The 24,632-nt window shown below is 32.0% G+C and overlaps 1 protein-coding gene across 2 annotated transcripts in view; it reads left to right on the top strand.

The window, feature by feature from the left end:
• The window catches only part of BRINP3 (BMP/retinoic acid inducible neural specific 3), a 354,638-nt gene that overhangs the window by 219,445 nt on the left and 110,561 nt on the right, over positions 1–24,632 (top strand). For both annotated transcript variants that reach the window (XM_055334216.1, XM_055334217.1), the window contains 2 exons: positions 11,697–11,802; positions 16,602–16,838. In XM_055334216.1, coding sequence (XP_055190191.1) covers positions 11,697–11,802; positions 16,602–16,838 — 343 coding nt within the window. The remainder of the gene's footprint in view (positions 1–11,696; positions 11,803–16,601; positions 16,839–24,632) is intronic.

Raw genomic sequence — 24,632 nt, 5'->3', positions numbered from 1 at the left:
TGAGAGATTTGTCCAATTTATTGTAGTTCCCCCCTGGCTTTTAGAATTTTAATAATATGGATATAATTCATGTGGATTATAAGATTCCTCTTTCTCTTATAATTTTTGTTTGTTTGAAGTCATTCTAGTGCTGACTTTTAGTGATAATCAGTGGTTAAAGAATTTGAGTTTATCCAAAGTTTTTCTGTGTGAGCAAAGCCAATTATTTTGGGGGGAGAAAAAAAAAAGAAAGAAACGACAGCAGAACTGTTTCTGTAATGGGCAGTTGAAACAAGAAATCCACTTCTGTCTTTCTAATTACTCCTGAGACTGTTGAGTTTTAGCGTGGTGCGCTTATCTGTTCTCTCGGGCGCTTGTTTAATTGGGTGACAAATGGAAGAATATGACAGTTCCAGTATGAAAGTTTAGCTGGTCTGTGCACAGGCATTCGTTGTCCTACTATAAAAAAGATAACTAAAGTCAGAGCTTTTGATATGCTTAAGGAATTCAGAAATATTCAATACTGCTGAAACTTCAAAAGGCTATAATAAAAAGTTTTATATTTTTAATCATAAGCAGTAAGAAATGTTTTAATAAGTAGTTCAGGAAAGCAATATTAAACATGGAATTTTAGAGGAGTAATAGAAAAAAATTTGCTAAGGTATTTTTTGAAATAAAACAGCAGGAGCTGTGGGAAATGGTACCATGCATTCTACTGACCCCTGATGTAAACCAGAACATAAAAAATAAAAATAATGAAATGGTTTGATTATGTTTTAAACACAAAAGAAGGCTATGTCTAACAAGGTGCCTTGCTTCAGTATCCCAGAATGGCAGAGCATTTTGCGGTTGGCATTTTGACAGTGACAGATTGTCCCAGGCTGTGCTTTGTGTGCACTACTAGCCATGATGGATTGGCAGTGTCCTTGATTCTGCTGCCGTCATTCTCCAATGTGGTGTTAGGGTTTTTTATTCCGATACTTGACATTTGCATCTGCACATGTTTTAGTTATTTTGTCAAAGGGAAGCAAAATAGATCATTCAATTGATAAATTTTTATATCTGGAGCATCCGCTCATAATTAACTGCTTGGTGCATACCAAATGGGCAGAATGGGTAGATTAGAAATAGGCAGATAAAATAAATTGTAAAACATGGGCACCTGGGTGGCTCAGTGGTTGAGCGTTTGCCTTCAGCCCAGGTCGTCATCCAGGGTCCTGGGATTGAGTCCCGCATTGGGCTCCCTGCCGGGAGCCTGCTTCTCCCTCTGCCTATGTCGCTGCCTCTCTCTCTCTCTGTGTCTTTCGTGAATAAATAAATAAAATATTTTAAAAAGTTATAAACAGAAACTAAGTGAAAGACTCTGTTTGGTTTAATTCCTTGCTCACTCATCATGGCAACAGGTATTGTGAACTTGGTGGCATTTGCTCAACTGTAGGTTAGGGTGGATAACATCTTCAGTATATTGTCTGTTTCTTTTCTTATTTCATCAAAGAGAGAACACATAGAGGCATATCTTGGAGTGGTTGAATCTAGAGATACAGAAGGGATTTGGAAACGGGGTAAGAAAAGCCATAAGAAATAGCCCATGCATGTTCTTTTGCAATTAAAGATGACTATCTCCAAGGGAAAAGAAATATGGGCTGAGGACCCTATCCTAATCCCATGTCTTTGTCATATTGAATGTAGCAACTCCTGGTTTTGTGTTTTTACTTTAAAAAGGATAACTGATAACATTGTTGTTGAAAATGATTCTAAAACACTGTTCATTTTATACGATGATTTATTTGCATTAGCCCCCCCAAAAAATATTAGTATTCTGAACTTGGGTTAAGAAATTGTTGTTGTTGTTGTTGTTTGGTATTGTGTTTCAAAGTTGGTAGTCATTTGAAATAGATTCAATAACTAAAAGGCAATGAGATTGCAATTCATAGAATAAACAAAATGAAATCATTTTGAAATATTTTACTTCTGTTTGCTTTCATTTCTAAAATACATGTAAAGAATGCTTCCTTGGATTATATATATATATATATTCTTATGTGAAGGAATAGAACAGAACTTCTGCTTCCTGAGCTCCCTCAGATGTAATATCTCTGCTCTGGGGGGAGTGGTGGTCAGGTCCAGGGTGGCATCAACACCTGCATTGCCAGTCTAATGGCACTTGCTGGAACACAGGCGGCATTCCACGGCCCTGACCAGATTACAATTGGTTTGTTGTTTGTAACTGCCCTGTGGCAGTGAAACTTCATTTGTTTGGTTTTTTTTTTTTTTTTTTTGGTATTAATATTGAATAATTCAGCAAACTCTAAACCAACTCTAGTGTAATAACAATATTCCTTCCGACTTCATATAATGAAGTACAAATTTACCATTTATGTAACATCATTGTTATAGCTACCACAAATGTAGCTTTTAGGAAAGTGTCAATTTTTAGACACTTTTAGAAAGTGTCAATTTTCTAAGTGTGTGTGCCTGTGTGTGTGTATATATATATATATATATATATATATATATATATATATGTGTATATATATATATATATATATATAATTTCTAAGTATATATACATGTTATATATATACACACACACACATATATATGTAGTTAGGAACCCAATGAAACATTTTTTTGCTATATAGTTTCTTCCAATTGCTGTGATTTTAAGCTCTGCATTGTTTAAGAAATAAATCAAAACAGCATCTGTAGGAGTGAGCTTATAGATTTGGCCTCTCCAAGACCAATCAAGTGCCACACATTGAAATTCCATGGTAACCATGGTTTGAACATAAAGGAGTCCTGATGCTATTTGGCAACCTTGTTGTGACTAAATTGTATCCAGTTTACCTTATTCCACATCAAACTGAATAGATACTTTTAGAACCTGAGAACATTTCTTTTTTCTAGCCTCCTGTGTAATTTTATATTTTAATGGGCACTGAAAGGACATGCACAGTCTCTCTCAACAGGCTTATATGTGGGCGCTTGTGTATTATGATGGAGGGTAATTTATAGGGTATGAAAAAAATAGGTCAGTCATTATAGCACTGCCTGGACTCATGGTGGCAAGTATAAGCGAACACTGCACTAAAGCCATTGCTCTCCAAGAAGACATACTCTGCTTTATCCCCAAATAAAATCTGTGCCCTGTCTTTTATATTATTCTCTTCACACCTTAATAGTTTATTTCACATGCTTTGATTTGATATACATTATGTCTCATTCCTTACATTTTATAATTCATAGTTTTATTGTCTATCTTGTACATGCTTTATGAATATATGTAACTTAATATTGTTTGTAATCATACATTTTATCTTTGTGTTTCAAATATCTTTGCTCCTCCTGGGGAATGAATTCTAGATAGCTTTTAAAAATGCAACCCTAAAATGGATGCTTCTAATATTTAAAAGTGTGTTATTTATTGAAATTATGGGGAATAGAATTAAAATAAATAGTTTCAGCATAAAGTCATTTGCATAGGTAAATAATTCAACAATGGTTTTTGCTCCTTTACATTTAATTTGTATTGGATTTGTGTTTGTGCTTTTAATGTAAAGATAGAAGTGATCTAGTCATTGGTTATATAGCATGCACTATTTTAAACTTCTTATAAGGTTAGAGCATGTTCATGAAATTGACAATGTCAAATGTATTTTAAATGATATTAATTGTGTGTAATGGACTTAGTGTAATGGGTTTTATTGTAGAAGATGAAATTTAGTATCAATATACTCATGTATTTTTCACTTGAAGGCGTATAGTATTTTGTATATGAAGTTATACTTTCCCAGGAAACTTAGTATAAATAAAGCAATAATAATAACTTAGTATAAAATAAAGCAATTTTAAAAATAAAGGAGGTCCTCGCTACTAGAATATCTTTATTCAAATATGAACATTTTCATATGCTTGTTTGTGATTAACAATATGTTTGAAAATTCATTTCCTAATTAAATATTAAGCCCCACAAATATTGCAGCATAATAAAGAACTGACACTTCACTGAATGGCAGTTTGATGTTAAGTGTTCAGTGAAAGGATGAAATAAGAATCAATGACTGGCAAAGGAAAAAATAAATGGTAAAAATATCTTTAAACTCAATATTCACCTTTGAAAAAATAGAAATGATACGTGTAATTGCTAACTCTTATGTATAATTTATAATCAAATATCATATATGTCATACAATTATATACCATAAATTATTAGTATCATGATAAATTATTATATATATTTAATCATAACAAATCAAATAATACCCCAAAACTTATATAGTTACAAATATTAAATTATATATGTTTTAGTATCCTATCATGATATAATTATCATATATTATTGGTTACAACCATATATTCATATACACACACATACACACACACATTCAGTATCAGCATTTTCTAAAGGTTTTCATTAGTTTGATAGCTTAAACCCTATACATCTATAAGAGATCCTACATTAGAACATAATAAAAATTAATCAACACTTGTATTTTACTATTCAAAAGTGTAATGTAGAGTAGAATAAGCATATGTTGGAAGTTGTATTTCAAGTCATTAATAAATTAATACTTAGAATAAAAGGTAATTCCTTTGGCCTTAGATCAAAGTTACATTAACCGCATTCATGGCAATATTTATTGCTCATGAGAATGACCCAAGATATTACACCATTCTAATTGACATACACATCAATCTAGACCAGTTGAATTGTTATTTATTGTAATACTATTGCTAGAGAGAGGGAGGGAGAGATAGAAAGGGAGAGGAGGAAGGAATTAGATTGATCAGAGTAAGCAGAGCTTAAAAAAACTTACGTATAGAATTTGGAAAGCCAGTATGATGCTCAGAATGGGTATTTGATTGATGAGTCAGGAGGTTTCAGACCCAGTTCCAGCTCTAATTTTACTTACATGATACTGAGCAAGCTTCATAACCTCCCCGAGCTCCAGATACCTCATTTGTGTAATGAGATGCTGCAGCTGGATGATTTCTAAGACTCCCAATAGCTCTAAAACTTTATATATGTTGGCCCTGCTGCATATTCTTCAAGAGGTTCACAGAAAAGTTTAATAAATCAATGTCCGCATTCTTTTGTTATTTCTAACAAAAAAATAAAATATTTAACCACCAACTTAGTTCACAATTGTTGAATTCCCTACCCTGTATCAAGTACCGTGTATGATTATGAATTGGGAGTTTATAGTTTAGTAAGTAAGTAATGTAAACAGAGGAGTGTGATTTTATAAATGCCATAATACAACATAAAGAAAACTTTGTGGTAAGATAAAGTATTATGATATTAAAATATCTTGAGGGAGATAATTTAATTCTTAGTATATATTTTCCCTCAAATAATTTCCTACCCTTGGGAAATAGCACTTTTCTTTTTTGCTTCTCATATATATGAGTTTATAAGGAAATGACTAATTGCTTTTTATAAATAAGTGTGAAATTAATGTGTTTTTTGAATTTTGAGTACTCAACAAAATAAAAATAAGGATGCTTAAGTTAGTTCCTAGTGGAAGATTGATTTATCATGTGTTTACCTTTTAGATTATAGAATGGTCATAACTGTAGCCTTGAAAGAAAACAAAATAAATATAACCTTTTAAGATCGTTAAAAATTGATTGAATTTGATTTTTAAATAACTCTGGGCATAACTTCGTAAATGAGCTACACTGTACTTATCAATATTCTATTATTTCATGTGCATAATCAAAGGTAATATAAAATTATTCATAAACTATTTCAATATATTCTTATATAACTTGGAAGCAAATTATTTTTTAATAAAAGTTAAGAGAAAAGAACTATAAAAATGTAAAGTATATGAAAATTTGGTCTATGAATAAAAAATGGTCTTGAACAGCAGTTGCTCCTCATTTCAACTATTTTCATGTCTAGTAAACAGAAGTGGGTAAATATGTGATAGCAGAGAAAAGCAGTTTTTATTTCATTGCTTTAATTTCAAATATAAACATTTATTTGTTTTGTCATTAAAAATGACACATTAGGACAGGATACTAACATTCCATATTTTTTTCTTATCATAGGATAAACAAATAGTTCACAGATGAGAAGTCATTATAATGGAGAATAAACACATTCTTGTCTTTTTTTTTTTTTGTAGCTTAAGAGAGAAAGAAAAAAGAAAGAAAGGAAGAAGGAAAAAAAGAAAGACAGATAGACAGACTTCCTATTGATTTCAGATAAAGTTTCCAGGAAAGAAAAAAAAAATTTCCAGGAAGTTTTTTTTCTTTAAAAAAAAAAAAAAAAAAACTACATTTATAGATTTTTTTCAGTAGGGATATACTATTCATATGATCATGCATGTAATCGACTTGCTGATAAACAATAATCAGTTTAGTCAAATGATAAACTAATACTCTATTTCATTCTGAAAAATGTAGAGCAACATCAGGTTCACAAAGCTATATATAGTGGATGTATATGTATAATTTTACACTACATCCACTATATATAGCTTTGTGAACCTGATGTTGCTCTACATTTTTCAGAATGAAATAGAGTTTCATTCTGAAACTGAATGAAAAAAGTTTTACTTTTTTCACTTAACATAGATGAAAATTTTCTCATATAATCATATGAGACTCCTTGTCTTCTATACTGCAGATGAGAAAACTTACCCTATTTTCACGGTAGCTGCTGTTATTCTTTTCTTTGTAATTGAATTTCTTATTTTTTCCCATGCCAATATTTCTAGTTTAGTCTTGTCTTGTCATGATTATTCTTACAATATTATGCTCTAATTGCATATTCATATGATCTTGTACAAAACTTCTACATACTCTCATTCATGGGTGAGTTTGATTTAAGGTATTGTAAAATTTGGGCCCCTTTACCCTATCTTATAGAGAAAAGCATTAACATTTGGCACACTGGAGTCAGGAAAAGTATTAGGATCTTATAATCTTGATTGAGGGGTTGGGTATAGATAATTCCAATAACTTTCCAAGAGTTGAGATATTATTGTGCTTTTGCTTTTTTAATAGTCAACACTTACACTTTCTTTACATTTACCTTGATATAATAACTGTAGGACAGGCCCTTGGTAAGCACTTTTTATGGATTATCTCATTTTTGTTTCCCAACCACATGAGACTGTTAAGAAAACTTTAGCTATTCCACCCAAAAGAACCTGAAACTTGAATAGGTTCCTCTTTAGTAAGCGGTGGAGTTAGGATAGTTGACCCCAAAATGTTCATTTAAGTGTATTTTCCTCTAATTAGTTAATATTACTATGATTTTGAATGCAAATATGTTAAATATATAATATCTGAGTTTAAGGATTATGAACTCTTTAATAGTACTATTTTCATTTAGAAATGTAGTATGTTTTTCTGTTTGTTTACTCTTCTTTGTCCCACTTTCTTCACTTTTTTAATATATGAAAAATTGTTTTTGCTTCAGAGAGCTTTTCTTCAACTAGTTTTCACTGAATTAATTTCATAATTTCAGTGTGTCGCTGGGGCATTAGATCATCTTTAGAATATGTAAGACTGTAGGGAAATTTGATAGAAAATCATAAGGATTGGTTTTTATTTCCAAGTGAATTATTTGTATCATTTTCTTTTAATCCAAATAAACTTGAACCAATACTATTTGTTAATATATTTACTTGCAAGGCATCTCTTTGCATTAGGAAGGTTATGTATTTTTCTTTTGCACCCTGTAAAATTCTCCAACTGTGAAAATATCATGCAGTAGTTTAATGAAACAATATAAAAACAATACAGGAAAAGTTGAAAGGATCTCTCGTATCCTTTTGATTTTAACAATATACTTAAAACACAATTTACATAAGTCAGTTATAGAAGGAAAGAACACATCTCTTATATTTTTTTTCATCTCTTATATTTTGAAGACAAACTTGTCCTTAATTGATCTTGAAGATTCGATTTTACTTTCTACAGCTGGTTGAGTTATATCTTCGATGTTTGTGTCCACCACTCCAGTCTCTCAGCCTTCCAGGCCCCTCAAAGCACATGTAACTTTCTTCATGGTTCTCAGTCACAACCACAAACTACAGTAACACCTCAGAAAAGGCATCATTTTTGGATCCGAAAGACTACATCCCCTTACTTTCAACATCTTCCTTTCAACAGATGAATAAAATAAATAACTAAAAATTGTTTTCTCATTCGATACATCAATCTTAAAATACTGAATCCTGTCAGTCTTATTCATTTTTATGCTTCTCTGTCAAGTCATTCTTCATTTCTTACATTATGTAGGAAGACCTCTTTATCAGATATTCATCTATTAGCTGATGACAAAAGTTCAAGCTGTCTGTGGCACAACTGCATAATTTAATTTGGTAGAGTTAATATGTCTATTGAAGAGTTTATACAAAAAAATTGGCTTTTACAATTTTCTTTTCATTTTTATTTATTTCATTAGTATTGAAAAAACAAAATAAGCATGGATGCATTTATTAATGCTGACACTAGTAAGACATGTAGGTGTTTTAAATATAAAACAATTGAAAACAAGGAGTTTGCATTATCGACTGTGCCAGAGTTTGTAGATTTTTATATTAAATCAGATAATTATCAGTAATTTCAGTGGTAAATGATAAAGAACAAAATAAAATTATATGTAAGACACGCTAGATTTTTATTATTGTATATATTATTGTATATCATGAAAGGTGACAGATTAAAGCAATCTATAGATCCATAGATATATTCAAACCTCCAAATTTATAAGACCATTATTTAAATTTCCTGCATTTTTCTCAAGACCACAGTAACTTGATATAACTGAAGGTCTGTAAAGAGATGGAGTGATACTACTTATCCTCTTTCAGGAGTTAAGTGTTTACAAGATTGTCTTCCAACTTCCAAGATGTCATATTCAATGTCATATGTTTCAATGTGTGCCTGAAGCCAATTTTATTTTAAAAATGTCCTTAAAATTACAAGCATTGGAATTTGTTTATATTACTGTGGTGTGTATGTGTGTTTGCGTGTATTGAGGGACAATAAAATTACATGATAGGACAACATGAAGATTTAAATTACCTTAAACCCGAAGTATTTCCTTTGATACTTTTAATCCCCTTATTACCCTTTTGTTGATAATCATTTATATTTGAATATCATTTATAAATACACACATTTACATGTATGTTATACATGTCAACATTAGAAATGATTACCCTGAACAAAATAAGTGATGGTCAGTATCACCATGAGAGAACAGTGGTAGGGAGTATCCAAAGTTGGTGTAATGTTCAGGGGAAAAGTATTGTCTTCCCCATGATAAACTGCATTCTCAACTGTTGCAATGTACTTATAGTCAATATTTGTTATTTTTAAGAACTTGTTCTTTACAAAATGTGATATAGAGTTGTCATGATACAAATTGTACATTCATTCAGTGAATCTCAGTTGACATATCTATCCTTTTGTCTTTGATGATTACCTGTAAGTTTTGAACTCCTCAGTTAGTAATCCTATCTTTGACAAAATGTCTAAAAAATAGATCTGCGCTGTCACTCCTATTGGATGTTTCCAATGGAGAATGTTATCCCTTTCAGAGTCAGAATGCTCCAAGCCATGCTCTCTTACATGTTCTCTACAGTGGAGCCTATTTGCAACATATCTAAATGTTATCGCTTAGGCTAGAAATCTCAGTTGCCTTTCCTTCTCTCCATTGTGTATATTTTCAATATTTCATAATCTTGCCAGATCTAACTTTTTCATAATCCATCTTCTTCAGATAAGTTTTATTGCCACTGCTTCATTCAGGTCTTTGTCATCTAGATAATGGTCTTAATGTCTTCCTTGTTATGATTTTCCTGTCTTCCTTGTTATGATTTTCCCCTCAAACTGCCCCCGTCTCTTTCTCTTAATCAATGTCCACAGGCTTACACTACAACCTAATATGTGATGTAGACACTATGCTGAACAAAATAGGCAGTATTTCTTGTACTTGTGGAGCTTGCATTCCGATGAAAAGTGTCAGCAGTAATCATGATAAATGAGTAAATTATACAGCATGTTAGAAGCTGATTACTACTGTGGAAAAAGTAGAACAAGGTGAAGAAAGGAAATAATGGTTGAAAGAGTGAAGCATGGGGAGGTGTATTCATTTAAAATAGGTTAGTCCAAATAGTCCTGAGAGAGTGACATTTGAACAAAACTTGAAAGTAGTGAAACAGTGAGCTTAAAAAATATTTTGAGGACTAGCATTCCAGATACAGGAATAGCATGTCAGAAATCCTGAGGTTGAGGCGCTGGGTGGCTAAGTCGATTAAGCATCTGCCTTCTGCTCAGGTCATGATTCCAGGGTCCTGGGGTGGGGCTCCTTGCTCAGTGGGGAACCTGCTTCTCCCTCTCCCTCTGCCTGCCTCTCCCCTTGCTTATGCTCTCTCCCTCTGCCTGTCTCTCCGCTTGATCTCTCTCTCTCTCTCTCTCTCTCTCTCTCTCTCTCTCTGTGTGTGTGTGTGTGTGTCAAATAATTAAATAAAATCTTTTTTTAAAAAGAAGAAAGAGAAAGAAAGTCTGAGGCAGGAAGATAAAGAATATGTTCAAGCAACAGCAAAGAGCCAATGTGGTTGGGGCAGAGTAAGTGAGGAAAACAGGAGAAGGGATGAGTTCACAGAGATGACAGGAATAACAGAATAATGTGACATATTGTAGTTCTAGGAAGGGCTCTGGTTTTTACTCTCAGTAAGATGGAAGACGCTGTGGAGTTGTGAATGGTGAAATGAAATTACCTGAATTATTTTTTTACAAACCATTCTTGCTGTGGAGTGGAGAGTATCTTTTTAAAATACTAAGATCATTACAGTATTCCCCTGCTTTAAAATAGGGTTTTTTAAAATCATACTGAGAATACGCTTCTAGTCTTCCATAATTGACTAAACTCCTCCTCATCTTCTGATGCAATACATCTTGAGACATCCGTGGAAAAATCAGTCGGCAATATGTGATTTCATAATTATTCCCAGGGCTGAGCACTACAAACCACAACTTTATAGAAACGGGAGGAAAAACACAAGTGGAAGTCATTAACGAATACTTTGTGTGGGTGTTTGAAAATGTACTTAATCATGAGGATAGATAAACTCAATTAGTCAAAGAGGAGACAAGAGGGGCAAGGGTGGAGGATATTGGATAAGCAAAGACAGATTTAAGAATGTCCTGCTGGAGAGCAATTTATGCCTGTTGGGGGGAAATGGGATAGATGGAAACCAAGCAAAAGAGTTTGGACTTTGATGGCACCATATAAGACAGGAAAATTATAGATTTTTAAGTAGAATAAAATAATAAAATAAGTTTTTAGACAGTAGCCTGACAGATCTGATTTATTGAGGAAAAATGAACAAACAAAAACCAATCCTCATATGAGTCAAAACTTGCTCTCTATCTAAAGGAGCATGACCTTGTCATATCTTGGGTAAAATCAATGACCTGAGGTGAGTGATGCTTTTGACCAAAGAGGGCTTCTGTTATTCTCCTAGAAGATTTATGCCTGGCCAAAGGGAAGAAAATGGAATTGAAGACAAAGGGAGTTATTTGTCTTCTCTGTGCTTAGGTGTGTATATTGTTGGTATGTATCAGATCCCAGGCCTTTCAGTGATGTTTGCCAGCAGAGTATAATATCAGTGCGTGACAACTACATTGGGCCAGAAGAACATGGTAAACTCTGATTTATATAATAAAGTTGATGTTTTGTTTGTCAGGTAACAGAAACACGGACTGGTCCTCTTGGCTGCAGTAACTATGACAACCTAGATTCAGTCAGTTCTGTTCTGGTTCAAAGTCCTGAGAATAAGATTCAGTTGCAAGGTATGTGGCTAAAATTTCATTAATTCTCTATCAGTCTGGATAATAATTATCCAGTTGTGTTTTCGTTCTTCTTCTTTTTGCTGTCGCTATCATTGTTGTTGTTCTTTTATACTAGCTGGATATGCAGAACTAGGCTGTTAAAATTTCATAAAATGCTAATTTCCTAATTTCTAACTGATACTAACATTCTAGACCAAATGAAGAAAATGTTAAAAATTCACTTTGCTTCTTAAGTTAGGTAATCTATATATAGTAATTGAGAATTCATTGTGATAGTATTTTACTTCCATACAGTAATTTTGTTTCAATATGCAGTAATTCTTTCATAGGTCTGTCTGTGTTTTGACCTTTTCCTCATAAATTCTAGTAAAAGGTGTAACAATATTTATGCACACGGTAGCATGAACTGTTGATATTTTAAATATAACCTAATATGCTAGCTAGAACTGCATTTATCCTCTGACAGATAGAAACATATTTGGGAATATATTAACAAAATATTTATATTTCCATTATAATGATGGATAATGTGATAATGGTAATACTTTACCTTTTTTTTCTATTCTTGTATTTTGTAAGATAGTTCAATAGAGGATTATTAAACAACTTGTAGCAGATATATATACTGCTCCCAAATAGACTATTGATGTGTGGACTTATTCATATAGGTAGGGAAAGCTATGAATACTCATGTTTAAAATATTTAAATATGTACTAGTTGAAGAAGTTCAGAAAAGTCTTTGATGACACACTGTCTAAATTAAGTTGACTGATCAAAGGGATAATTTTGAGTTATTCTTCCCTTGTCTACCTTTTCCCTCTTATACTTTTTTTTTTAATGACAAAAGTTAGAGTTGCATTTACATTATTCAGTTTTACATAAGAGTGCTTACAAGTTCCAAAAAATCTGACATTTTTCCTCAACTTTTCAATTTGGAAAATGTAGCAGCTTTGCATTATTTCAATATATGGCAAATAATAAATGAATCTCATCTATTTTGAATTGTATACAAATTGCAAAGAAGGTACTTCAAATTTTGAGCTTTAAATGCCATCGAATTTCTCATTATCAATCCTAGATTTTGTTATTGAAACATTTTTTTGATTTAAACAAATGCAATCGACCAATATTACTTGTAATTCTGTTTACTCCTTTTTAAATATATGGATCAATTTGCCTGCAGAATATTAAGTTTCATCAAAAAGAATAAGGAATATATATATATCCAATATATGTTTATTTAATTGACCCATTAAGAGTTATTAACCTGATTTTTAAATTTTTGCTGTTTGTGTGAAATACTGTGCTTAGTTTTCAGAATATTATATTATATTATAAAGGCAAAGCTCAACTTCCTATGTATCTTGAAAAAAAATTAACACAGGATAAGTGAAGCAACATTCCTCTTTTAAATAGCTGTTTTTTTTTTTCCAGTTTATGTGAGAAACACAGAGATCTGCATCGCTATTTTTTGTCTCTGTTTCCTAGGCCTATATTTCCAATGGTCTATCACAACTTTATTTGTTACTCTGTAGTTCAAAGACTTCTCCAAGGATAATCTCAGGAAATAAGTATTAGAGTCTTTAACTTCCCTTGCGTTCTTTCTCAAACTTCATCTATATTTATGGTCTAAACATTTATGTTGATTCAATTTTCAACCACTCTTTTAATAGTAGCCCTTTTCCACTTAAAAAAATGCCAAGCATCAGATTCTCGATCGGTGGTACCATGACATATGAAGGATATAAAATATTTTAGGTCATTCTGTGGCAATTGGAAACACTGGAGTCTCAAAGTAGACTTTCATCAGAGCAAAGAAAACATCAATAAGATTTATTAAAGGTAAAAGCATTAGGCAACAAATACAGAACAAAATTCCATGATTTAACTATGCTAGAATTAACATTCAGAAGTGAGATATCAAAAAGATGCACATAGTACGTTAATTCTGACTTTAAAAAATGGAATCAAATGTTTTTTGGCAGTGAGTAAGCTGGATTTACCTGTTTGTTTGACCCTGAGATCTGCTTAGCCAACTAGATTACAAACATGACCGTTCAAAAATTGAAAAAGCTGTATCTACAACTCCAGAATATTGGTTACTATATATGCAAGGTATATGACAAAAAGTAACCCTTAAGGAAGTATTAGAAAATATGTATTGAGGTTAATAATATGCCAATGTTTTCAACCCCTTATGGATTTAACATATGAAACAAGGTACTTCTGAGTGAAAGAGTAAAGGTATAATGAAAAGTCATTTATTGAGTCTTGATAATAGCTTTTTGGTAAAATTCCCAGAAGCTGAGATGTGAATGATTCATATGATTGAGTAACAAATATTTTTCTAGATCAGTTCCTTCCTAATGTTTTATTTCAACAAAATTGACAAAGGGCTGGTTTATTATCAAATAGAAGATTTAAAGTAATTGTTAATGACAGTTCACTATGTTCTTGTTGGGTTTTTTTTTTTTTTGCTTATAATAAAAATAAAATGATATTGCTTTATGAAAGTAGTTTGTGTCCTATTTTATCCATTGATGGAATAAATTTTCTTTTCTTTTCCCTTTTTTTGATATTTTTAATAGTTTATTAGAAACTAGTTTCACAGGCCACAAGGAAGTCAAAGGATTATGTATAGCCTTAGAGTAAACAAGCAGGGAGCTGGGAGGACCAAGATGAGTCTAGGACCCTAGACCCTGAACTGAGATCATGACTTACACCAAAGGCAGCCACTTAACTGACTGAGCCACCCAGGGTCCCCTGTAATAACAATCTTATTGGTATTTTTACTTTATTGTTTCTATACATTAAAAAAAAATCCCTTGAAAAGCCTCCAATTATTCTGACTTATCTATCAAGGCAATGGAAGTTATCTTCCTAGGTATCAATTATTGTTTATGTTACTGGTCTGGTTAAAAATTACCAAAGTTTTGGGCAGTTGGTCTTTAGACTTCTCCCCCCAGCCCCCAAAAAACCTTAGTTATTTTTAGTGTGGTTTTATAGATTGTAAGTTTTCTTCTTTTAGAGATAGATACAGAGATAAACACAATTGTAAATATCCAATTTTGTAGTAAATAGCAATTAGATTATTGGCCAAATGTTTCCTTTTATGTTTACTTTTGTTACTGATCACTTTGAATATTTAGCTTTTTTTATTTTTCCTATGTAGAAAAATATGCTGAGATTGAAACTATATTTTCTTGAAATATCAGAATAAATATGAAACCATTAGGGAACCCTAAATACTAATCATGTAGCCTTATCTTCATTTTTAATTTTTTTCTGAAGAGATATTAACTTTACTAGACTTCCATGTAGAAAAGTAATGAAACATGTCAACGGGGGCTGTCTTAATAAATGGTAAGGACATGACCTGCGAAACAACTGAAAGCAATCCATTTGCTTCCCTGTAGTCAGTCTTAGGGATCATTCCTGAACAATAGAGTCCTTTAAGTTATGTGTTGTTAATGACATGAGGTAAGCATTATCATCAATATTTTGTAACTGGTTTACCAATGCCACAGTCTATTGTATCATAATATCTGATGTAGTTTTGGAATATAGGTGGGGTTTGCTTGGATGAGATCTGGAGCCCATGACCAAGAAAGAATTTTTGAGCTGTCTTTGTTGTAACATGGTGGTTTTGTTAAAGCATGGGGACAGGATGGATGGGCAGGAAAAGCTGCTGCTCCAGGCTTGTGAGGGGTGGCTGATTATATATTTGGGAGTTAGGAGAAGTAAGGAAAAGGGAGATTTCAAAAGGATTTTCACATGCTAAAGAGGACCTACAGGATACTGGAGGCCTAGTCATTGTCAAGTTAAGGTTGTTTTTCCCTCTAGCAAGGTATTAACATTAAGATAGCTGGGAGCTTCCCGGAGGAATGTCACACATATCCCACCTGGGGGCAGAGGGTTACAGGGCTTCAGCTTCTGTTTTGTCCTCAGCTTGCCTTCAGTTCCCTCATCAATATCTGTGTAAATATGGGCTGATAATCTGAAAGTAAAATGAAAGTATTGAAAACTATTTGAAATCAAATGGTGGAAATAAATGCCTGCCTCTTTTTAAAGGTATAGGATCAATCTCCATAGTAAAAATATCCAAATATTCTAAACAATTTAGATTTATCCAAATATTCTAAACAATTTAGGATCTATCTCCTTGGTAAAAGTATCCAAATATTCTAAACAGTTAAGTGAAAGAGCCAACCAAAAAGAAAGACAGATACCATATGATTTCACTTATATGTGGAATTGAAAAGACAAAACAAATGAGCAAAGGAGGAAAAACAGAGAGAGAGAAACAAAGGATGAAACAGATTCTTAATTATAGGGAACAAACCAATGTTTACCAGAGGGGGCTGGGTTAAATTGTTGATGGCAATTAAAGAGTGCACTTGCCCCTGATAAGTATTGGGTGATGTATGGAATTGTTCTTCTATGTTTTACTAATTGTATTTACTATATCATACACTTGAAGCTAATATAATACTGTATATTAACTGGGAAACTTTAAGAATTTTTTTTAAAAATAAAGAAAAAAAACAATTAAACAAATTATTAAAAATCAGATAATCTATAATTTCCAGGATTCTTGAACAGTGCGGAGAGTCCTCATATGTTGAAATTTTGTTGGCTTAGATAATTTTCTTTTTTCTTTTGGCTTAAATAATTTTCTAATGATAGTTTTAAAATATTCAAAAGGCCAAAAATTTAATATACAAGTCATGGATTTAAAACTGTGTTATATATATTTTTTCTTTTTCAAAAAAAGTATGTGCTTTTTTTGTTCTTTAAGGGCTACAAGTCCTCCTTCCAGATTATCTTCAGGAGCGTTTTGTACAAGCAGCTTTGAGCTACATTGCTTGCAATTCAGAGGGAGAATTTATCTGCAAGGACAATGATTGCTGGTGTCAGTGTGGTCCCAAATTTCCAGAATGCAACTGCCCCTCCATGGACATTCAAGCCATGGAAGAGAATCTTCTTCGAATAACTGAAACCTGGAAAGCCTACAACAGTGACTTTGAGGAATCAGGTAGGACAAATTTAAATGTAACAGTTAAACTTTGCCAAAACAAATACTATATTTAAATGACTAGTTAATTCTTTTGGAAGAAACTATTATTACATAACTGGGAAGGCTTTTATTTATTTATTTTTAATTTAATTTAATTTAATTTAAAATATTTATTTATTGATTTGAGAGAGAGAAAAAGAGCATGGGATGGGGTAAGGGCAGAGGGAGAAAGAAGAATGGGAGAAGAAAACATGCTGCTGAGCAGGGTTGGATCCCAGGATTCTGGGATCATGATTTGAGCCAAAGGCAGCCTCTTAACTGACTGAGCCACCCAAGTGGCTCTATTTAATTTATTCTTTATTATTATTCTTTCAAATAGACATCTGCATTACTTCTATTACCAGTGATTTCAGTATTTTCCTGAAAGCATATATGGTGCTTTGTGTATTGCTATGAATTATCATCACTAGAACCCAGCCTGCTCTTCAGTTGATGTATTATTAGTCATTTAAGAAAGTCTTTGCCTTTCTCAATACAAGAATTTATCATCTGATTTCTCTGATACCTTTCTAGACTTTTCTAGTAGTCCTTGAGTTTCACTTGTGAGGCAAAATGCAGAGAGCATTTGTTCTATACCTTCTTTACATTAACATGAGTCTCAGGAAAGTACACCTTCACTTAACTACTGATATTTTAATCAAATTTAGATCAGTTATGATTTTGTTGGTGGGTGTAGGTTTTTGTTATTTCTGAATTTTTATGAGTGTATATATATATATGTATTTTCAATATTGTTTCTTATTGATTACATTACCTGTTAATAGCTTTCATTTCATAAAACATTGAATTTTAATAAAAGATTAAAGATGTTTCAACATGAAATCTACAATATTAATAAATAAACATATATAATAATACATGATTAAAGAATAACTAAAATCCTTAGAGTGTGGTAAGTATAATTATATAGTATTTAGCCAAAAATTTTGGAGTGAATTTCAAATGGGCAAAAGAGGTTTTAACTGCCAAAAGGTCAGACTTAAACACTCGATTATCAAAATTCTTCTGGTGATTAATTTAACCGAACACACTTAAAAGTGACAACAATATTCAACCTTCATTCATGATAAAAACTCTTAACAATTTAGACATGGAAGGCACGTATCTCAACATAATAAAGACCATATATGACAAGTCCACAGCTAACATCTGATAAGATATAATGCAATTGATTGTTAAAAAAGAGCATCATCTTTTTGTGGAGTAGAACTACCAAATTATAAACTGAAAGGGTAGATAAATAATGTAGGAAGGATGAATGAGTTTATGATTTCTTAACATATTTTGATCAAAATAGTGCATAATAAACAATTCTTTTCAGTTTTAGTAATATTTCTATTTTATATAAACAGGAAAAACTGTCTAGAATAAAAAATCCTTATCCCCTTGAATTATTGTTTTTTTTTTAATTTTTAAAGTTTTTACTTAAATTCCAGTTAACATACAGTGTATTAGTTTCAGGTGTACAATATGCAATTCAACATATCCATACAACACCCACTGCTCATTACAAGTACACTATTTAATTCTCATCATCTATTTAACCCATCACTCCATCTCTGGTAACCATCAGTTTCTTCTTTTTTTTTTATTTTTAAAGATTTTATTTATTTATTTAACAGAGAGAGAGAGAGCTCAGGCAAGGGGAGCAGCAGGCAAAGGGAAAGGGAGAAATAGGTTCGTGGATGAGCAGAGAGTCCAACACAGGGCAGGATCCCAGGACCCTTGGATCATGACCTGAGTCAAAGGCAGACAATTAACCAACTGAGTCACCCAGGCATCCCCAGTTTGTTCTTGACAATTAAGAGTCTGTTTCTTGGCTTGCCTCCTTCTCTTTTTTTTCCCCCCTTTGTTTTGTTACTTAACTTCCACATATGAGTGAAATCATATGGCATTTGTCTGTCTATAACTGACTTATTTTGCTTTGCATAATGCTCTCTAGCATATCCATGTCATCTGAAATGGCAAGATTCCATTCTTTTTATGGCTGAATAATATTCTAACTCTATCCAGTCATCAGTTGATGGATACTTGTGCTGTTTTCATATCTTGGCTATTGTGGGTAATGCTGTTATAAGCATTAGGATGCATATATCTTTTTGAATTAGTATTTTTTTATTCTTTGGATAAATACGTCATAGCACAATTTGCTGGATCATAGGATAGTTCTATTTTAACTTTTTGAGGAAACTCCATACTGTTTTTTGGAGTGGCTGTACCAGTTTTCATTCCCACCAACAGTGCAAAGGAATCCAAATCAGCAGAAAGAAGTAAGACTTTCACTATTTGCAGATGACATGATACTTTACATAGCAAATCTAAAATACCCCACCAAAAAACAGTAGAGTCAACAGAATACAAAATCAATGTACAGAAATTGATTGCATTTCTATACATCCCTAATAAAGCAGCAGAAAGAGAAATTAAGGAGTCAATACCATTTATAATTACAACAAAATCAATAACATATCTAGGAATAAACCTAATGAATTTCTAATTGTGAATTTTTCTTTCTAGTTTTACCAAAAGAATGCTAAGATGTCACGTATGAGACATCTGTCATGTTTTAGTCCTGTAAACTACCTGATGTTTAAAAATAATTATGGAATACAACAATTTTAGATAAATTATAATATGCTGTAGTCTCCCTAAGGTTAACTTTTAAAAAACAAACTGAGGTGTCTGAGTGGTTCAGTCAGTTAAGTATCTGACTCTTGATTTCAGCTCAGGTGTTGATTTCAGGTTCCTGGGATAGAGCCCTGTTTCCAACTCTGCTCTCTGTGGGGAGTCTACTTAAAGATCTTCTCCCTCTGTGCCTTCTCTCTCTCTCTCAAATAAATAAATCTCTAAAAAAAATTAAAAATAAAAAACAACTTCCATCACATATCACAGTGTATGATAGATAGGTTAGACCAGAAAATTCTCAGAGCCTATCTACATTTGTGGAATCATACAAGAATGCTACCCTTTTGCTTTGCCTTTATTTTGTTTCCAGGTAGAATGTAGTATAATGAAGTAGGACAGCACTTTCATTGGTAGTAACTAGAAAGGTGAATAATTTTTTAAATTATATTTTTCAAAGACATAATAGATCACAAAAGCAACCAAACTAAATGGAATAAAATCCCTAACAGGAGATGTAAGCTGAGGATTCACATTTTTCTTTCCCTCCTTTCTGTCTCCCTTCCTCCTTCCCTCCCTTCCTTCCTTCTTCTTTTCTGTTCTCTTTTCTTCTTTTTCTTTTCTTTTCTTTTTTTCTTTTCTTTCTTTTCTTTTCTTTTTTCTTTTCTTTTCTTTCTTTCTTTCTTTCTTTCTTTCTTTCTCTTTCTTTCTTTCTCTTGTGAACATTTGCTTAATTCTGTAAACATTTGACATTTCTTGATTTAGATTAGAAGCTGAGGAACTGTGTGTTCCCCACACAAAAAGTAGCTGATGGAAGAAAGAAAAACCAGCAAAACTTCTAGTGGTTGTGGAGATTGGACTGACAAAATTTTAGATTTGATGGGTCTAAAGAAGTTCAGTTTTAATACAAAGTCTTTACTGAATTTAGATAGTGGTGGATGCTATAGAACTATTCAAAAGTCTCTGAAAGCAGAATGAAGTTTATCACAGACTTTCAAGAGCTTAGACAAAAACTCTCTAGAGGGAGGAGCTCGAAAATAAAACTGGCAAGGATGGAAAACCCTACAGAAAATGATTAATTGACACAGTTTCTACAACTGCTTTTCCCTGGGGCACATTTATCAGTTCAAAGCAGATTTAGAAGCTGAGAACCTAGGATTAGCTCCTGGAAAATGCTGCTCTTCCAAAACAAGAGAAGCCAGAAGAAAATATTGCCGTTACAGTAGATCAAATTGAGAATATTGGAGACTTTTTTGAAGGTCTTTAAATTCATGGCTAGTCTCCTCTTTAAAGACATTTGCCTTATTTTGAATCTACCTGTGGCATATGACTAAAGAGATAAACTAAAACCTCTGGGTGATAAAATTATATCTTTGCCGTATTATAGACCTGAAGAAGCAAATGCTCAAAAAGGGGATATTTGAAAGTTTGGAAGGACCAAGAGGTAAGAGGTAAATTGATTCCTATACAATTATAACCCAGCACTAATATAGTTTAAATCCTGACCTTAGGAGTTAATCTTAACAGCATCAACTCTCTACAGTGTCTGTTAAATATGAAGAGGGTGACCTCTTGAGGATGAAAACATTTTCTAAAGCCTCTGCAGTTCTTTTTATACCTGATGGACCTGAAACCCCAATTTACAAGGAGCACACAAGACCATGTAGCTAATTTCAAAGGGAAAAGAAACTAGACAAGAGATGTAAGAAGATCCCGATATTGAAATTAATAGGAAAGATTTTGGGATAATTATTATTAAAATGTTCAAAAAATAAAGGAAAAAAATGATCATATAAAGACATTGGAAAGTTCATCAGAGATTTGAAATATATGAAAGTAGACTAATGGACATTCTAAAACATAAAAATACAGTACCTGGAGTGAATAACTCAAAATCTTGTTTTAATAAGAGTTATGCACAATTGATGAAACTAGTGAATGTGAAGACAGATTAATAGAATACACAAAAATGGAAGCAGTAAAGAAAGCAACAACAAAATATTGGATAAGTACATAGATGATATATTAATAAAAGGTCTAACATATTTTTGAATCTGAGACACAGCAGGAGTAGATGGGAAAATGGCATAAACAATATGCAAAAACATAATGGATACAATTATAATCTCTAGGATAACTCTAAAATAAGAAAAAAATGTTTAATTGAAATCTAGAAGAAGAAAATCAAATAAAAAATATTTGATTACCCCCAAAAAGGACAATAAAGTAGAGAACAGGAGAGAAATATTCAGGAACAAATAGATAAATACAGTGTAAAAGGAAACATTTAGATTGTCTTATCAATAAATTGTATTGGTTCAGATATAAACCCACTACAATGGTTATTATATTAGACATTCTATTTTTTATTACATCGAATATTCTAAATAAAAGACCACAGGATGATTAAAATAACTAATAATAGTAGAAATTAAATATTATTTGCTACTTACTAGAGATATGCCAAGGCCATAGATAAATTGAGCTCAAAGGGTGGAAAAATATGTAATGTAAACATTAGTAAAAAAATACTAAATCGTTATGCAAGATATATTAGTTGGAATAAAAATATTTTATGACAATAGCATAGACAATCCAACAGGAATATATAATTATTAATTTATATGAACTACAAAATAAAATTGTACCCTACCAGTTAAATAGTCAAGGCAGACTTTATTTAAGACTATTGCAATAAAGGAGAGAGACTTACAGTAGGGAAGAGATTTGACTCAAATCCTCTGAAACTAAAGGCAGAAGGCTTTTCAAAACACTAGGATTAGCTCATGGAAAAGTACTGGAAAACAGGAGCAAGAAGGCTGGTCAACATGATCAGGCTAGCTGTGTTTGCTAATTGTCCCTTAGTTAAGCTTGTCTTCTACTTTCCCACAGAGACTGGGAGATAAATGTGCTAGCTCTTTTTTCTCAGATGATTACATTTCAAAATGATGACTCTCAGATCCTTGGGAAAGACATTATGGTTTATAAAAGATTTACATCTTAAAAGGAACACAGAAAGATTTTGCAACTGCAAGTTTTCAGATGAAAAGGGAGATCAAGGGCCTATAGTCAAGAAGAAACCTGTTCAAAATTTAGTCAAGCTAAAAACAATGCTGTGAATAGAATCTCAAATACTGACTGTAAAATAAAGAAAAAACCCTGAAATTTAAAACTTCTACATCATATGATTGCACTCATAAGTAAAATTTAAGAAACAGAACAGATAAACGTAGGGGAAGGGAGGGAAAAATAAAATCAGATGAAATCAGAGAGTGACACAAACTATTAGAGACTCTTAACTATAGGAAAATTAATAATTATTATTCTTCAGAGAGAGACAATGTTTGATTGTACTTATATGTGGATTTTCTAATTTCTAATATTGAAAAAATTTCTATTTATTTTTTTGTTGCTATTTATCTGTTACAATTGGTATGTAGTGTATTTAGCTGATTCACACTTAATTTACATCTTTAGTAAAACCACATTCATTTACTGACACTTGGAACTAAATAACAGGTAAAATATTGTTTTTATTGAACTCTTTTTAACACTAGTAAAATGTATCAAAGACACATTTGATAGTTTTGATAAGAGCTTTTATTGAAAAATAAAACTTCATCTATCTTTGCCTCATAGAAATAAACAAATTTAAGAAGTAGCAATGAGGCAGATCTTGTATTGGGAAAGCTTTTCAAATGTTCTCACCACCCACAGGCTTCTATAAGTTGGTAGACTTTATTCTAGGTTACTTTGTCTATAAGGGAATGCATCAATTTATTTAACTTTCCTGATGATTAAGAAAGACGATTATGTTACTTTTAAATATTTAATTTAACTGAACTTGACCTTTTTAATGCAAACTATTAACATACCTAAAATATGTTTTTATTAAAGCTGAAGAAAAAATCAGTTTGTATTTATTTTATCAGATTAGAATGTGCATCTGAATTTCAAAATTCTTCCATAAACACATATAGCATGAAGTGTGAAAATCTGTATATTAGAGTATATAGTAACAACATAGATGCTAATACCAATCACCACACAAAAAGGAAGAAATAAATTTCAGATTTTATTGGGTCAATCTGTTGTACATTTTCTATTGTCACTAAGTATAAAAATGAATCATTAGGCCAGATAAGTGTAGAATGCTAAGCCATTTTTATATTTGATTATATGATTCATTTTGCTCTGTAATACAAGTCCTGAAAAATAAACTTCTTACAGCTTGCCAAAAAAGTGTCAGAAAATTTCAAAATAGAATCTATTTTTTTTTTCTTATCTTGTGACTTGAGGGAATTTCGGTTGTAAGAACTATATTCAAATAAAACTTTTCGGGATCCCTGGGTGGCGCAGCAGCGGTTTGGCGCCTGACTTTGGCCCAGGGCGCGATCCTGGAGACCCGGGATCGAATCCCACGTCGGGCTCCCGGTGCATGGAGCCTGCTTCTCCCTCTGCCTGTGTCTCTGCCTCTCTCTCTCTCTCTCTCTCTGTAACTATCATAAATAAATAAAAATTAAAAAAAATAAAAATAAAAAAATAAAACTTTTCAATCTCTACCTTTACGTTCTCAGAAATAAATTAATATTGTTTAATAAAAAATAATGGTGGCATCTATGTAATGATTATAGTGAAAGAACGGATATAGTTTAAAGATATAAAGAAATCTAGATGCGGACAAAAAAATGAAATACACACACAGGAAGAGTAACAAAACTGATTTATGTGTTTTGTTTAATTAGATAAAAACAACTTTGTAGCCAATTACTTAGAGACCAGTTCTATCCAGGAATAAAGAAACTGGAAATCCTAAAATTTTTACAGAGAGATTGAAATAAATAAATGTCAGATTTATTTTGACTTGTATTATGCAACTGTTTACTAAAGTTGCTGGAAAAATAAAGAACTAAATATAAATATAGAATCATTTCCATATAATATTCTACATTTTCCTTAATTCTTCTTTTGATGAATAAAAAACTTAATTATTTAAGCTATAACTATGAAATATGATGATACAAGTAATAACTAGTTTTTTTAAAGATTTTATTTATTTATTTGTTTGAGACAGAGAGAGAGAGAGAGAGAGAGAGAGGGAGGGAGAGAGACAGAGACACAGGCAAAGGG

The sequence above is a fragment of the Nyctereutes procyonoides genome, unplaced genomic scaffold, assembly GCF_905146905.1.
Source record: "Nyctereutes procyonoides isolate TBG_1078 unplaced genomic scaffold, NYPRO_anot_genome, whole genome shotgun sequence".
In the NCBI taxonomy this organism is placed as follows: domain Eukaryota; kingdom Metazoa; phylum Chordata; class Mammalia; order Carnivora; family Canidae; genus Nyctereutes; species Nyctereutes procyonoides.
This window is presented reverse-complemented; position numbering and strand designations above follow the sequence as displayed.